Genomic DNA, 14737 nt, shown 5'->3' with positions numbered 1-14737 from the left:
ACGGTGTGCTGTCTGATGTCTAAGTCTCTGTAGTTCCCTTTCGAGAGCGGTCACTTCAACACTGCGTCAGCTATGCTGCAGGAACTCCCTTTCCTTCAATATTCCTGAATATTATAGGCTAAGCCAGTTATAAAAACTGGTCATTTGCCGTGCGATATGCAAATCGCATGCAAATACTGACAGGGTAACCTGCCAGTGTAAAGGCGAGGAGAGTGGCAATTAGCTCAGAAACCCTTTGTTCACGCTCATCGTTGAAGTTGCACCTGAGGATTTACTTTCTTCTTTGCATCCGATGGCGCCTTTCTGCAGCATCTGCACTGGCCCCATCAACCCGCCGGATACCCACCAACACTATGTTGGCCAGGATGTTGGGGTTACACCCCTACTCATATCAACTGTGTGTGTGTATAATATATATATATATATATTACACACCGACCTGGCATAACATTATGAACATTATGATCCCCCTTTTGCTGCCAAAACAGCCCTGACCCATCAAGGTGTACTGTGGTATCTGGCACCAAGGTGTTAGCAGCAGATCCTTAAAGTCCTGCAAGTCGCAAGGTGGGGCCTCCATGGATCAGTCTTGTTTGTTCAGCACATCCCACAGATGCTCGATTGGATTGAGATCTGGGGAATTTGGAGGTCAAGTCAACACATCAAACTCATTGTTGTGCTCCTCAAACCATTCCTGAACCATTTTTGCTTTGTGGCAGGGCGCATAATCCTCAGGTAGTAAATCTGCAAGTGCTGCCCTCAGAGGAGGCAGACCCAGCTCTGGCTTTGCTCTGTCCTGTCCACGCTTTGCGCTTGTACAGAATGCGAAGCTTTAGGACCTCAGACCAGCTCTTCGTCTGTTACAGAGACCAGTAGAAGGGAAAGGCTGTCTCCAAGCAGAGGATGGCCCACTGGATAGTAGGGGTGTAACAGTACACAGAAGTCACGGTTCGGTACATACATCAGTTTTGGGGTCACGGTTCGGTATGATTTCGGTAAAATAGGAAAAATGGTCACACTTTAGTTTAGGGTCCAATTATCACTATTAACTAATTATTAACTATGACTTTTGCCTCAATAAACCCTAATTACTGCTTATTAATAGTTTGTAAGGTAGATCTTAGGTTTAGATCATGGTCATGCAGAATAAAGCATTAATATCTGCTTTATAAGTACTAATAAACAGCCAATATCCTAGTAATATGCATGCTAATAAGCAACAAGTTCATAGTGAGAATTATACCCTAAACTAAAGAGTTACCGGACAAAGGAACAAATCCACAATGCTAGGTTTTTTTTTTCATTTATTTTGAACAGACAGTAGTGCAAATTACTATTTGTCCCATCTAGCGGCATTTAGTCCCCCTGAGGTAGTTGGTACAGTACAGCCTCCTATAGTGTATTAAGCACTAAGCAGTAATCAGAATGCACTCTTGCATAGATCATATTTTTTGCAGGGTTGATAAAAAAATAAATAAAAATGTTTTTGTATTTTTTGTACAATCAGCTACAAAACTGAAAAGCATCTTGTGTTATAAAAGTACAAAACAAATAGAATAATGAAAAATGACTTGTGCATTAGGAGTGTCACAGTTTGCTCCACTTAAAAATATATTTAAACATTTGAAGCCTAAGCCGAACCCCTCCTATACTTAATTTTCTGCGTTTTTCTTTGTTTTGCGCACAGTTGAGTGCGTGAGCTTTTCAAAGTATTCTCCTTTGTCCATGAGTGCATAAAGACGCATTCGGCACATGCTCACTATCTAGTGGACTTTGTTTTCAAGCGCTCATGTCATTCACGTATGCGCTGTTGTTCTTCTGCTCTTTTTCCTGATGGGGTGGTTAGCAAACAGCGTCTGTATTCATGGTCTAACTTCATGAACCGAACCGTGACGTCCGTACCGTACGGTTTGGGATGAATGCATTTGCTGTTACACCCCTACTGGTTAGTGGATGCCATTGCCTTGGCGTATCAGTCCCAAGGCATGCCTTGCCCGCTCGGGTTGACAGCTCACTCCACCAGAGAAGTAGCTTCTTCCTGGGTGCTGGCGCACGGTGCCTTGCTGACATATATATGTATACCTGCAGGCTGGGCGACACCCAACACATTCGCTAGATTTTATAGCCTCCGTGTAGAACTGGTTACTTCCCGCATGCTCACCCATAGTGGCCAGTAACGTCTGGAGCCCCCGTTCTTGTGTTGGCTTGCTGCGCCATTCCCCTCTCAGAGTGGATAAGTGCACTTATTGCTCCAGTAATTTCCCTGTTTGGTGAACACTGTTGAGTTATGCCGGGCAATGGAAGGGTCAGTAACTGGCGTTTTATTATGGATCCCAATTCGTCGGTTCACTTCTGATGTACGTTGAATGTGACCGACTGAAAGGGAATGTCTCAGTTATGTATGTAACCCTCATTCCCTGAAGGAGGGAATGGAGACGTACATCCCGTCACCCCAGTTCCTGTGCCACCGCTGAGTGCATACCACCTGCTCGTCTCCTCAGCAAAAAAACAGGTGAGTGCACCTGCTTCCGCATTTATACCCATGCTGCGGGGCGGTGCGTGTGACGCAAAGCACCCCAATGTCCTTTGGCTCGTTTAGTATACACTCAAAGGTGATAGGGCTCTCATGTGATATCCCAATTTGTCAGTTCACTTCTGACATGTCTTTGTTCCTTCCTTCAGGGAACGAGGGTTACATACGTAACCGAGATGTTTCTGCACTCTCACAAATGATTCTATCATTACTTACAGTGCAAACATGGTGTAAAATCAGTCAAGAGATTGATAACGGGAGTTTTGGCAAGAGTCCAGATAAACTCTGCTGTGTTATAGACAGCTTCAGCCATTATAAAGAGCGTTTTTTGATCGTTCTGTATATAATCACAATTTAAAAACAAAAAAACTGCAATTACATCTCTGATTGTAAGCAGTTCTGCGCTGTGCAGATATATCAAGATTGGCATGTTATCGGTGCGCTCGAGCTTTGTTTACAGTCTGAGGGAGACGCACACTGTATTCAAGCTATTCTACATTGTTTGTATTTTGGTATTGATGAAAGGATTCAATGGAATCAATTCAATGGAAAGGATTCCAGAAGAGAATACAATGTTGAATAAAGTCGTATTTTTTGTTATTTTTGGACCAAAATGTATTTTCGATGTTTCAAAAACTTTTAACTAACCCACTGATGTCACATGGACTACTTTGATGATATTTTTTATTACCTTTCTGGACATGGACAGTCTACCGTATATACATTTTCAATGGAGGGACAGAAAGCTCTCGAACTAAATCTAAAATATCTTAAACTGTGTTCCGAAGATGAACGGAGGTCTTACAGGTTTGGAACGACATGAGGGAGTCATTAATGACATAATTTTCATTTTTGTGTGAACTAACCCTTTAAGCACATGAATGAGCAGGGTGATTTTTAACTTCATCTTTTCTGTAATAAAAAAGGATATACACAGAGAAATTAAGTAATGCTTACCTGACACCAGTGGAATAAGGACAGGAAACTCTCAGTGATGCAGAGGTAAACCTGCCGTCTCCACTTCCGTTTGCACACAGTGGACAAAGAGAGCAGATGCTGTGCTGTGGCTCTTTTGCAGGGATCTGGGGTTAGCATAAGCTGTAGCATATACTGCATGTCTTCTGATAGCACTGAAACACATACACAAATGCTAGCATATAGGGCAACTATTTGGGAGAAAAAACTTATTGCATAAAGATTCACTTGTATTAAGTGAACGTAAACAATAAGGGAAAAAATGGCATGTGTGTCAATATACTGGATCTGTGTATTAGGACTTACAGTGACAGCAGCCTGATATACCTGCTGCTGTCTGTGTCCTTAATGTTAATCATGGACATTAGAATCTGAGTGCAATAATTCTGCCTAAAATATATATAAATCAGGGCTCTACACTGCGACCATTTCGGTCGCATTTGTGATTAAAAATAACTGCGTGCGACTGTGAAAAAATATTTAGGCGCACCAATGCGAGTGACCCGATTGATTCTCATGCAGATCTATAATACAATCGGAAAAAAAGTACAACTCCCAAAATGCATCTTCACTGAACAACAGTATTGTTTCATACTGAAATCTATTGCTTTTCATGCATTCATTCAAAGTTTTTTCTTTAGTCAGAACTGCAGAGCAGAGTGCAAAAGTCGTGCGCAATGGACTACACTTCAAAGATTGTTTACAAGGTGAAACGGGTATGACAGTTCAGTTACACAGCTGTTAAACTGAATATACAAAGCGAAGCAAGTTTTTTTCTTAAATATCCATAACAACAAATTGCTCATCACTACAGCAACAGTAGACTCTCTGAGCTGGCGCGAGCAAGTGGAGGCAGGGATAATTTGCATATTCATTGATCCATGTATATTAAATGAGGCAAGGATGTAGAGTTAGACTCAAGCTAATTTTAGGCATGAAAATTTTTTTCACAGGAAAAAATGTTTAAATATATCATTTTGGTGATCGAAGATGACTTTTATTGATAAAATAATTGACTACAGTGGGACTTTAAGATTTATGTGGTTTGGAATTAGATTAGATAAATCGCGATAACAAATATGCACGATATCTATGTCACGATCACCGTCAGTTCCTGTCACTTCCTGGACTACATTCCCCATAATCCTCTCTGCCAATCACCTGCACTCACTCCACCAATCACTACACTAATCACCACACCCAGCTGCCATGCATTACCTGGACTATAAAAGACTCACACACTCATCACCTGATCGCGAAGTCTTGTTTTCACTTGTGTTTCATTTCTGAGCGTTTCCTTGTATCCTGTTTGCCTGTCTGTGATTGATCTTGCCTGATTCCTGTTTTACGACCCATTGCTGCCTGCCTCGATCCTTGCCTGTACCCTGACTACGACTCTGCCTGTTCCTTATTGCTCCTGTTTGTTCCTGTTTGACCCTGCTTGAACGACCACGCTCACTTCTAATAAAATGCTGCAGTTGGATCTTACTCTGAGTCCTGCCTTCGTTACAGAAGACTTCGCCATACCCAGATCCAGCAGCTTCTGTGAGCGTTTCCAGTCTCAACATGGACCCCGCAATACGTCTCATCCGACTTTGTCAAGGTAACTGTACCCTGGAGGACCATATTCAGAAGTTTCTGGATATTGCTTACTATTCAGATTTGCCTGACTGTGTCTTGATAGACTTTTTTTGTGATGGCGTTAACCAGCCACTCCAAAATAAACTACGACAAGAAGGACCACGTTTATCACTCAGCGGTTTTATGGATTATGCGTTATTAACTGTGGGCTCTCCATTTACTGTGGGTGTCGCAGAGAAATGCAACACCACGGTGAATTATGTAATGGCTGCCACACCAATGGACACTCACAAAATGGTGGCTACCATCACAACAACACCAAGTCAAAACATAGTTAATCGCCCAGAGCAACGTCACGCCTTCGCTGATCGCCCAGAGCAACGTCACGCCTTCGCTGATCGCCCAGAGCAACGTCACGCCTTCGCTGATCGCCCAGAGCAACGTCACGCCTTCGCTGATCGCCCAGAGCAACGTCACGCCTTCGCTGATCGCCCAGAGCAACGTCACGCCTTCGCTGATCGCCCAGAGCAACGTCACGCCTTCGCTGATCGCCCAGAGCAACGTCACGCCTTCGCTGATCGCCCAGAGCCACGTCACGCCTTCGCTGATCGCCCAGAGCCACGTCACGCCTTCGCTGATCGCCCAGAGCCACGTCACGCCTTCGCTGATCGCCCAGAGCCACGTCACGCCTTCGCTGATCGCCCAGAGCCACGTCACGCCTTCGCTGATCGCCCAGAGCCACGTCACGCCTTCGCTGATCGCCCAGAGCCACGTCACGTCTTCGCTGATCGCCCAGAGCAACGTCACGTCGCCGCTGATCGCCCAGAGTCATGTCACGTCTGTAGATCAGTCCGGGAGCGGAGAGGGTTGCGTTCCAGTGTGGCTGATCCTCCACTGACTACGGTCCGAGCAGCTGGCATCCCCAAGTCCTCGCCGGACGCTTCGCTCTCAAGCCAGCCGGACGCTTCGCTCTCAACGCTCTCAAGTTCGCCGGTTGCAACGCTCTCAAGTTCGCCGGTTGCAACGCTCTCAAGTTCGCCGGTTGCAACGCTCTCAAGTTCGCCGGTTGCAACGCTCTCAAGTTCGCCGGTTGCAACGCTCTCAAGTTCGCCGGTTGCAACGCTCTCAAGTTCGCCGGTTGCAACGCTCTCAAGTTCGCCGGTTGCAACGCTCTCAAGTTCGCCGGTTGCAACGCTCTCAAGTTCGCCGGTTGCAACGCTCTCAAGTTCGCCGGTTGCAACGCTCTCAAGTTCGCCGGTCGCAACGCTCTCAAGTGCCACGGACGCGATGGACAAAGTGGCTGCCTTGCCAGTGCCCTCGGGCAAGATGGCCGCCCCTGCAATGAGTAAGGATGTAGGGGGCGTTCCAGCCAGTGAGTCCATTCCAGAGGCCGCTCCAGCCAGTGAGTCCACTCCAGAGCAGCCTGCTCTCCTGGTCAGTCCTGTCTTGGCCCAGAGGGCTGTGCTCACTTTTTATGTTTTGGCTGTCCTGCGTGCGTTGAGGATAAACTCGAGCTCTATGGACTTTGGAGCAGTCTGCCAGCCCGAGCAGCCCGCTGTCGTCCCAGAGCAGCCCGAGCCTGCTGCCATCACAGAGCGGCTCGCTGCCGTTCTAGAACAGCCTGTGCCCATCCCAGAGCTGCTAGCTCTCCCTGACACGGCCTCGGAGGCCGTCACCGAGCTGCCCGCTCTCCCTGACACGGCCACGGAGGCCGTCACCGAGCTGCCCGCTCTCACTGACACGACCACGGAGCACCCTTGGTCGGCCCTGCCACCACCGCTCAGGCCATCTGCCCTGCAGGCGCCACCCGAGCTCCTTGCCCATGAACCCGCCAATGCCTCCGTTGATTTCCCCAAGAACTTATTTGGGGGGGGCAGTATAACTAGGGGTGGGGAGCTTGTGGGAGGGGACCCTGCTCGGCCACTGCCGTCATCGGCCTTTGAACTATTCTGGCCATTTATGGACCCTGACCCGCCGTGGTTACCCAGGCCGCCTGACCTGCCGTGGCCGCCCAGGCCGCCTGACCTGCCGTGGCCGCCCAGGCCGCCTGACCTGCCGTGGCCGCCCAGGCCGCCTGACCCGCCGTGGCTTTCCGACACTCCGGACTCGCCATGGTTGCCCGAGTTCCTGGACCTGCATTGGGGACCCCGTTCCTGTCTGCATGCAGGTCTCCAATGCACCCACCCTCCCTCCCTATCTGTTGCTTTTACGCCGCGAGGACGCGCCTTCCGGGAGGGGGGCGTTATGTCACGATCACCGTCAGTTCCTGTCACTTCCTGGACTACATTCCCCATAATCCTCTCTGCCAATCACCTGCACTCACTCCACCAATCACTACACTAATCACCACACCCAGCTGCCATGCATTACCTGGACTATAAAAGACTCACACACTCATCACCTGATCGCGAAGTCTTGTTTTCACTTGTGTTTCATTTCTGAGCGTTTCCTTGTATCCTGTTTGCCTGTCTGTGATTGATCTTGCCTGATTCCTGTTTTACGACCCATTGCTGCCTGCCTCGATCCTTGCCTGTACCCTGACTACGACTCTGCCTGTTCCTTATTGCTCCTGTTTGTTCCTGTTTGACCCTGCTTGAACGACCACGCTCACTTCTAATAAAACGCTGCAGTTGGATCTTACTCTGAGTCCTGCCTTCGTTACAATCAGAATACCGTAAATAATAATTTATTACCAATTATTAATTTTTTATAAAGGCAATTAAGAATACTTTACCCACCAATCATATAAAATGCACAAACACCACTGTATTCTGTGTCAAAAGGACACGCGCTCAGACGTAAACAATCCCAACTTGCATGAGAAGCACGTGGCTGAACGAGTGAAGTAGACGAGCTGAATGAAAGTGCGCGTTCACTCTCTGACAGCAGAGGGTGCTGATGGAACAGCAGCGTGCAGCGGTTACCACGGAACCCGCGCAAACAAAGTAACTGCGCTAGTGAAGTTTTTAAAATGCTTCAAACAGCCATTCATTTTTTTGTAATCTCAGTGTTGTTCATCACAGCACCAAATAGTGAATACTTAAAAAAGACTTAAAAAGGATATTTATTTTAATCTGGACTACAACATGCCCTAATGATTAGAAATGTTCTGATTATTTGTTATTGTTCAGTAAAACATACAGCTTCATTAGTTAACATGTTAATTCCTTATCACTAAACTGACAATAAAAATACTTATAAAGTATTAATTATTATTAATTAATGTTAATTTCTTAGTTACTGTTTAATAACATTACTAAAATCAAATTAACTTATTGAATGGACCTGAGATAAAACTAACAATGATCAGTTGTGTTTCTAAACTAACATTAACAAAAAATAACACTTTCTGTAAAAGAGTTCTTAAACCTGTTAAACTTTGACAAAAATGGTTTTGCAACTTATTTTAATATCGTGATAATACCGTATACCGTGATAAAAGCTTAATCAATTAATCGCAACAGGAAAATTTGATACCGTCACATGCCTATTTGGAATTGGTAAAAAGTAAAAGTGCTTGGAAACTTGCATAAGAATTATGCACACACTGTAAATTAAATAAATACAGTCTGTAAGTGGCAGCTTTAAGCAACCTGTAATTACATAAACGTTTAAAAAAAAAAAAAAAAAAAAAAACTGATCCTGAAATAATAGCCTTCTACTTATGCTAAAGTATGCAAAATTACGTACTTGTACGTAATGTGTCTGTGAACTTGTGTCTGTGAACTTTCAGCTCAAAATACCCCACAGATCATTTATTATACCATGTTGTAAATGCCTATTTTTGAGTGGAAGGAAAAACATGCAGTTTTCATGCATGCCTTTAAATGCAAATGAGCTGCTGCTCCCCACCCTGCCTCCCAGAAGAGGGCAGAGACTATACAGCTCATGCCTTGGATGCTCTGCCAAAAACTAAAACATCAGTTTGGTTTTGATTATCATCTCTATCACGGTCACGCTCACTGCAGTTCATTATCATCATGAAAGTTTATTATCTGCATGCGTTTTAAAACTATATCAGTCTAAACTTTTGATATATGGTTTTCTGAGTGCACACACCCAAAGCACGCACACAGAAAGCTGGCTGTCAGACAGTGCATCAGGAAACTAAATAAAAAAAAATCATTATTATGAGAAATTAACTTATTTTTATCAGAAAGTTTCTTGTTATTATGAGAAACTAAGTCATTAATCTTAGAATCGTTCTCATTATTATAAGAAACTAAGTACTATGACATATTCACAAGAACGCTTTTTATTATTATGACTTAAAGAATCATGTTTTTTACTCAACTGTGGTGAAAACAGGTTTCCATACTTTAAGGACATTGCACGAAACTACAAGGTCCTTAAAGTGTCCCTAAACATATCAAAAACATTTTAAGCATTTTAGTTAGCCACAAGAGATAATAATGTTACAGTACCATTAGTGAACTCTGAGGGTAAGTGACCCTTTCGGAGCTGCTGCCAGTCATCTCCTCCTTTAGGAACCTCAATGTTACAGGCCAACTCCAGGATGGAAACACCCAAACTAAAAGAGAATAAAGACATCTTTTTATACAAATAAATGATTTGGTTCTTACTACAAACATTTAAATTAGGGCTGTCAATTTAAGAAAATAGAAAATTAATTACTGTGAAAAATAACACGTTAAAATTATTAATGCATTTAACACACTTGCCCCACCCCAGAGCTACAGTTCATACAGTTGATTGATGATGAATATGTTGCAGGGCAAGTTAACTCACTGCATGATGAAGCAACTATAGAATGTTGTTAGAATGTTCCCAAAATTCAACATTCAACAGCAAAAAATGCCCCCGTTTGAGTCATATTTACATCATATCATATACAGTTAAGCTATATCACGCAAGGCGAGAGTAATATCACACGAGTGCGGTCTTTCTTTCCAGAATAGCACGAATGCAAATGTGATACTGATTTTATAGACCACTTTGGAGCAGACGTCACAATGACGTCACTTGCAGCTGCGCGCGCATAGTGGTTGCAGAAAAATAGTGGTAGCAATTGGAGGAAAATGTGCAAAATCCACAGAATAAGAGAAAAATGTTTTGTTGTGCCTCTGGATGTTGGAATCGGAATGCAAAAAATATAGTCTTCATTTTTAAAGAAAACCATCGTTGAAAACGTCATTTGAAGCTAAACGGAGACGTTTCAGACTGGACTGATGACACCTGCAAGGATTAGTCTACTATTAAAGCAGGAATTTGATGTAAACAGTAAGTCTACATAATATTCACATATGCAGTTCAGAGGGCATACATACATAGCAGTTACAGCATTGAAATAATATTTAAACCTATAACATTTCACATAGATAACTTTTAAACAGTCTATACAATTTTAATTTCACAATTCTGACTTTTTTTCTTGCATTTGCGTGTTTATTACACCCAGTTCTGACTTTATTACTCGCAATTGTGAGTTTATTTCACAATTCTGGGGGGAAAAAGTCAGAATTGCGGAATAAATTGCAATTCAGAAAAGACAGAAACGAGATCTCACAATTGTTTTTCTTTGTAAGAAATGTGAGATATAAACTCAGATTTGCGAGAAATAAAAGTCAGAATTGTGAGATATAAACTCGAAATTAACTTTTTATTCTTTTAATTCGTGACAAACAAAACAAAAAACAAAGTTGTACGCGTCAAGAGACTTATACGCTTTTAGCTTCTCCTGAGTATACACTTGAGGTGTCAATCAGGTAAATATATATCTCTGGCCACTGGATGCTTGGCCATTTCGTTTCGTCATTTAAAAACTGACAAGGTGCTATGGCAAAAGGATCCGTAAGCTGTATACCACTCGGTAATGTTAATTTTTTTGAAATAACAGTGCTTATCGCTGGGTGAAGCTGCTGTGATATGCCGACAACATAAAAAAAATAAATAAATAAATCAAAATATTCTATAATGTTTCTAAATCTTAACTAATTTGAACCGCTTCGTCGTAACTCTCTAGTCGTACTGGTTATCACTCCCGGGTTTTCTGCAACCATGATGCGCGCGCATCCCTAATGTTTACAAACAGTAAATAGGTCTATACAATAGTTCAATAAATAAGAAGTTATTAGTGTTATTTTAGACACAATATTGTCTGTTTTGCTAAATTTTGCCAATGAAAATATAAAGACAAAGCACACACGGAGCAGTCTGCTCTCTAATCACTCTCGCGGTACTTTGATGTCATACACTGATCGGTCTGTGCAGCACCGCTTCAAGACTAAAAAGCCTAATGATTTAATGGACCGTTCATAAAGGAAACCATTTACTTCACTCCTGAATGAATCAGCCGATTGATTGAACGAATTGAATATATTTACTGCTACCTACTGGCAGTTTTATTTTCTTATTTAAAGTATAATTTCATTTAAAAAGATAAAAAATGTCATACTTCCATAGTAATAATAAAAAATAAAAATAAAAACATGAAAGGTATAGTTTACCTGTGTTTCCCACAGGATTTTGTGAGACTGTAGTGGGTGGACATCGGTTCCTCTAGGGGGGTCAGGGGGCATGCCCCCCCCGTAGGAAAATTTTGTACATTTTATTTTTAAATGCATGAATCTAGTGCATTCTAAGAGCAAAATTAAGTGACTAGATCAATGAAGAAATTTGTTCTCTCGTAAATGATTTTGTGCTCTAAAAGTAAAAGAATGCACTAAACACACCACTTCATTATAGATAAAATAAAAAAATTAATAAAAATATATAATCATAAGCTGACCAATAAATAAATAAGTAAACTAGGTGAGTATATAATTCAGCAGCAAAAAGTATTCTAGCCTAATTCTTGGAGGAAGAAAAAAAAAAGCTATGGAATGGCTTCAGATGACTTTGAATAGGCTATAGTGCACGAAAACTTAATTGGTGCTAGTCTACTTATTTTGCTCTATGACTCCCACTTTTGCCATATAAAGGAGCGCAATTATCAGACGGTAATTTAAATATTGCGTCATATCCGTATTCATATTTTGCGACTGTGGCGGGACCAATTAGAATGTGGCGGTCATCATTTACTCACCCTCATGGTCCAAGAGTGTGTGATAAAATCTACATTAAATCAAACTAAATATTTCTTGCTTGCTGAAGCTACTTTCTGTAATGTGTATTTGATGCTTTACACAATACTGACTTTAAATTATCTTTTGGGAATGATTTCTTAGCCAAATTTGATGTGTGATTAATTTGCAATTAATCGCCACATCATGTAATTTTAACATGTACATTTTAATCACTTGACAGCCTTAATTTAAATATAAGCAAGTATAACATTCACTAACCTAAAGATGTCTGCAGCAGTCCCATACTCCCCTCTCAATAGCTCAGGGGCCATATATCTGGGGTCTCCTTCCTGTAAATCATCCTGTCTCTTTATTTCTCTCTTTTCCTCTATCACTTGTTTTTGGACATCTCTAGGTAGCTTGATCAACAAGCCAAAATCTCCAAGTTTGAGCCGTCCAGACTTTGTAATGAAAATATTTGCTGGTTTTATGTCCAGATGGGCAAACCCATGAGCGTGCAAGTGGTCGAGCGCTGAGAGCATGTCACACAGGTATGTCCAGGCACTTGTCTCACCTGGCACAACACAAAACACACACACTCCGCTTCAGTAACTTATATTTGCAATGCAATGCAATACAATGCAATACAATACAATGGAAAAAAGAAAAAAAAAATTTGAGGTTTTCTCGTGTAGTTTGCTGTATACCAGTGTGAAATGGCGATTCCTCAGCGTATAGCTGTAGGCTGGTACAACAGAGTTCAGTCTGGATGTAGAGGTGGCCAGCCTCCTCCCAAGCCGCAATGAAACCCAGCACATAAGGGTGTGGCAGTAGTCCCTCATGATTCCAAGCCTCAGTAATGCTTTTTGCTCGTTCAACCTCACCACGGAACCGCTGCACTGAACGCTTGACAGCGTACTGGCAACCGTCCAACAGACTCACCACCTGACAGACAAAAATGAATGTATAAATGCATTTAGCACTTTTACATAAAACTGTACCATCAAAGTGTTTTACAATGGGATGAGGGGTCTTTCCTCAACCACCACCAGTGTGCAGCATCCACACACCAGCTATAGGTGGAGAGTAGAGTAGGGTGATAGAGCCAATTCAATGGAAGGGGATTATTAGGAGGCCATGATAAATAAGAGCCAATGAGGGAATTCAGCCAGGAAGTGCCATGGGATGTTTTATGACCACAGAGAGTCAGAACCTCGGTTTAACATCTCATCCAAAGAACAGTCATCTGAGTAACATCATATTACACAGTATCATATTATTGTATAGATTGATGATCTTGAAACATCACCATTATCTAAAAAAAGCATCCATTTCATGTGTATCAGTTTCAGAGTACATCTGTAGTGCACATTTACTTCAACAAATCAAGTCTAGTTATCATTTTGTTATGTCATATTTTTTAAACCAGTTTTGTGTAAAAATGCAGAGACATTGGGCAGAAAAAGATGGTGGCTGATATTACTTCTCTCTGGAAATAAAGTATCCTTCCTGCAGAAATAGTATGCATAGGAAGGATGGTAGTATGCTATTCCACAGAAAACCCTAGAAGGCCTTTAGCATGTCTCACCTTGAAAACCTCACCAAAGGAACCTCGTCCAATCAGGCCCAGGTTGGTAAAGCACTGGCTGAAAAAAGACTGAGGTAGAGACGGGTCATACACAGAGCAAGGAGGGGGCGACTCAATAAGGGAGCGTGACAGGGGCGTCCACGGAGTAGGGTGATGGAGGAAAACTCGACTGAGCGGGGGACATCCTTTAGATGGTGGCCGTGGCGGTAAAGAATTAGATAATGGCCGCAGAGGAGACAGGGAAGAAGATGATGAGGAAGAGAAGGGAGATCTCCGTTTCTTTAGGGAAAAGGACTGCTGGGCATGAGAGAAGTGGGTAGGCAAAGGGAGAGGGGTGCTGACCACTGATGTCTGATAAGATGATGACATAGGAAATAGATAGTCAGTTCTTCTAATGTAAATGTAGGCTTGACAAATTTTCAGAAGATATTTCAAATTATGGAATTGTGAACGCTGACTGCTCATCCAGATTCTCCACATCAATATGCACTAACCTATAACAGAATACAAGATGGTGTGTTAAATATTATGACTGAAATATCATGTCATCATGACATGAAGTGCATATATAAAGTAAACAATACCAAAACAAATATATTTCAACCATCAATGGCCAAGTTGACATTATTATTAGGTACCCTTACATAAATATTACGGCAGTAAAATGGTACTTTGATGGTGTTCGATGGTACTAGTAATTAAAAAAAAAAATAATAATAATATATATATATATATAGCAGTGTTTCCCACAGGATTTTGTGAGACTGTGGTGGGTAGACATCGGTTCCTCTAGGGGGGTCCTGGGACATGCCCCCCCGGAGGAAAATTGTGTACATTTTAAATTTAAATGCATAAATCTGGTGTATTCTGAGAGCAAAATTATGTGACTAGATCAATAAAGAAATTTGTTCTCTTGTAAACAATTTTGTGCTCTAAAAGTAAATTATTTATTGGTGATGGTAGGGCACATTAGTCATGTACACAACATATAGTAGGCTAAATGATAGTTCATAAGTGGTCAAACATGTAGAGCAC

The 14737-nt window shown here is 42.3% G+C and overlaps 1 protein-coding gene across 3 annotated transcripts in view; it reads right to left on the bottom strand.

The window, feature by feature from the left end:
• pkmyt1 (protein kinase, membrane associated tyrosine/threonine 1) overlaps positions 1–14737 on the bottom strand; it is a 147795-nt gene that overhangs the window by 132373 nt on the left and 685 nt on the right. For all 3 annotated transcript variants that reach the window (XM_067368633.1, XM_067368635.1, XM_067368634.1), the window contains exons 2-6: positions 13703–14196; positions 12822–13059; positions 12394–12688; positions 9514–9620; positions 3491–3663 (exon numbers count right to left, since the gene is read on the bottom strand). In XM_067368633.1, coding sequence (XP_067224734.1) covers positions 3491–3663; positions 9514–9620; positions 12394–12688; positions 12822–13059; positions 13703–14182 — 1293 coding nt within the window. In that variant the 5' untranslated portion in view covers positions 14183–14196. The remainder of the gene's footprint in view (positions 1–3490; positions 3664–9513; positions 9621–12393; positions 12689–12821; positions 13060–13702; positions 14197–14737) is intronic.

Source organism: Chanodichthys erythropterus, chromosome 19, assembly GCF_024489055.1.
Source record: "Chanodichthys erythropterus isolate Z2021 chromosome 19, ASM2448905v1, whole genome shotgun sequence".
NCBI lineage: Eukaryota > Metazoa > Chordata > Actinopteri > Cypriniformes > Xenocyprididae > Chanodichthys > Chanodichthys erythropterus.
Note: the sequence above shows the minus strand (reverse complement) of the source record. Positions and strands in the feature narration are given on the sequence as shown.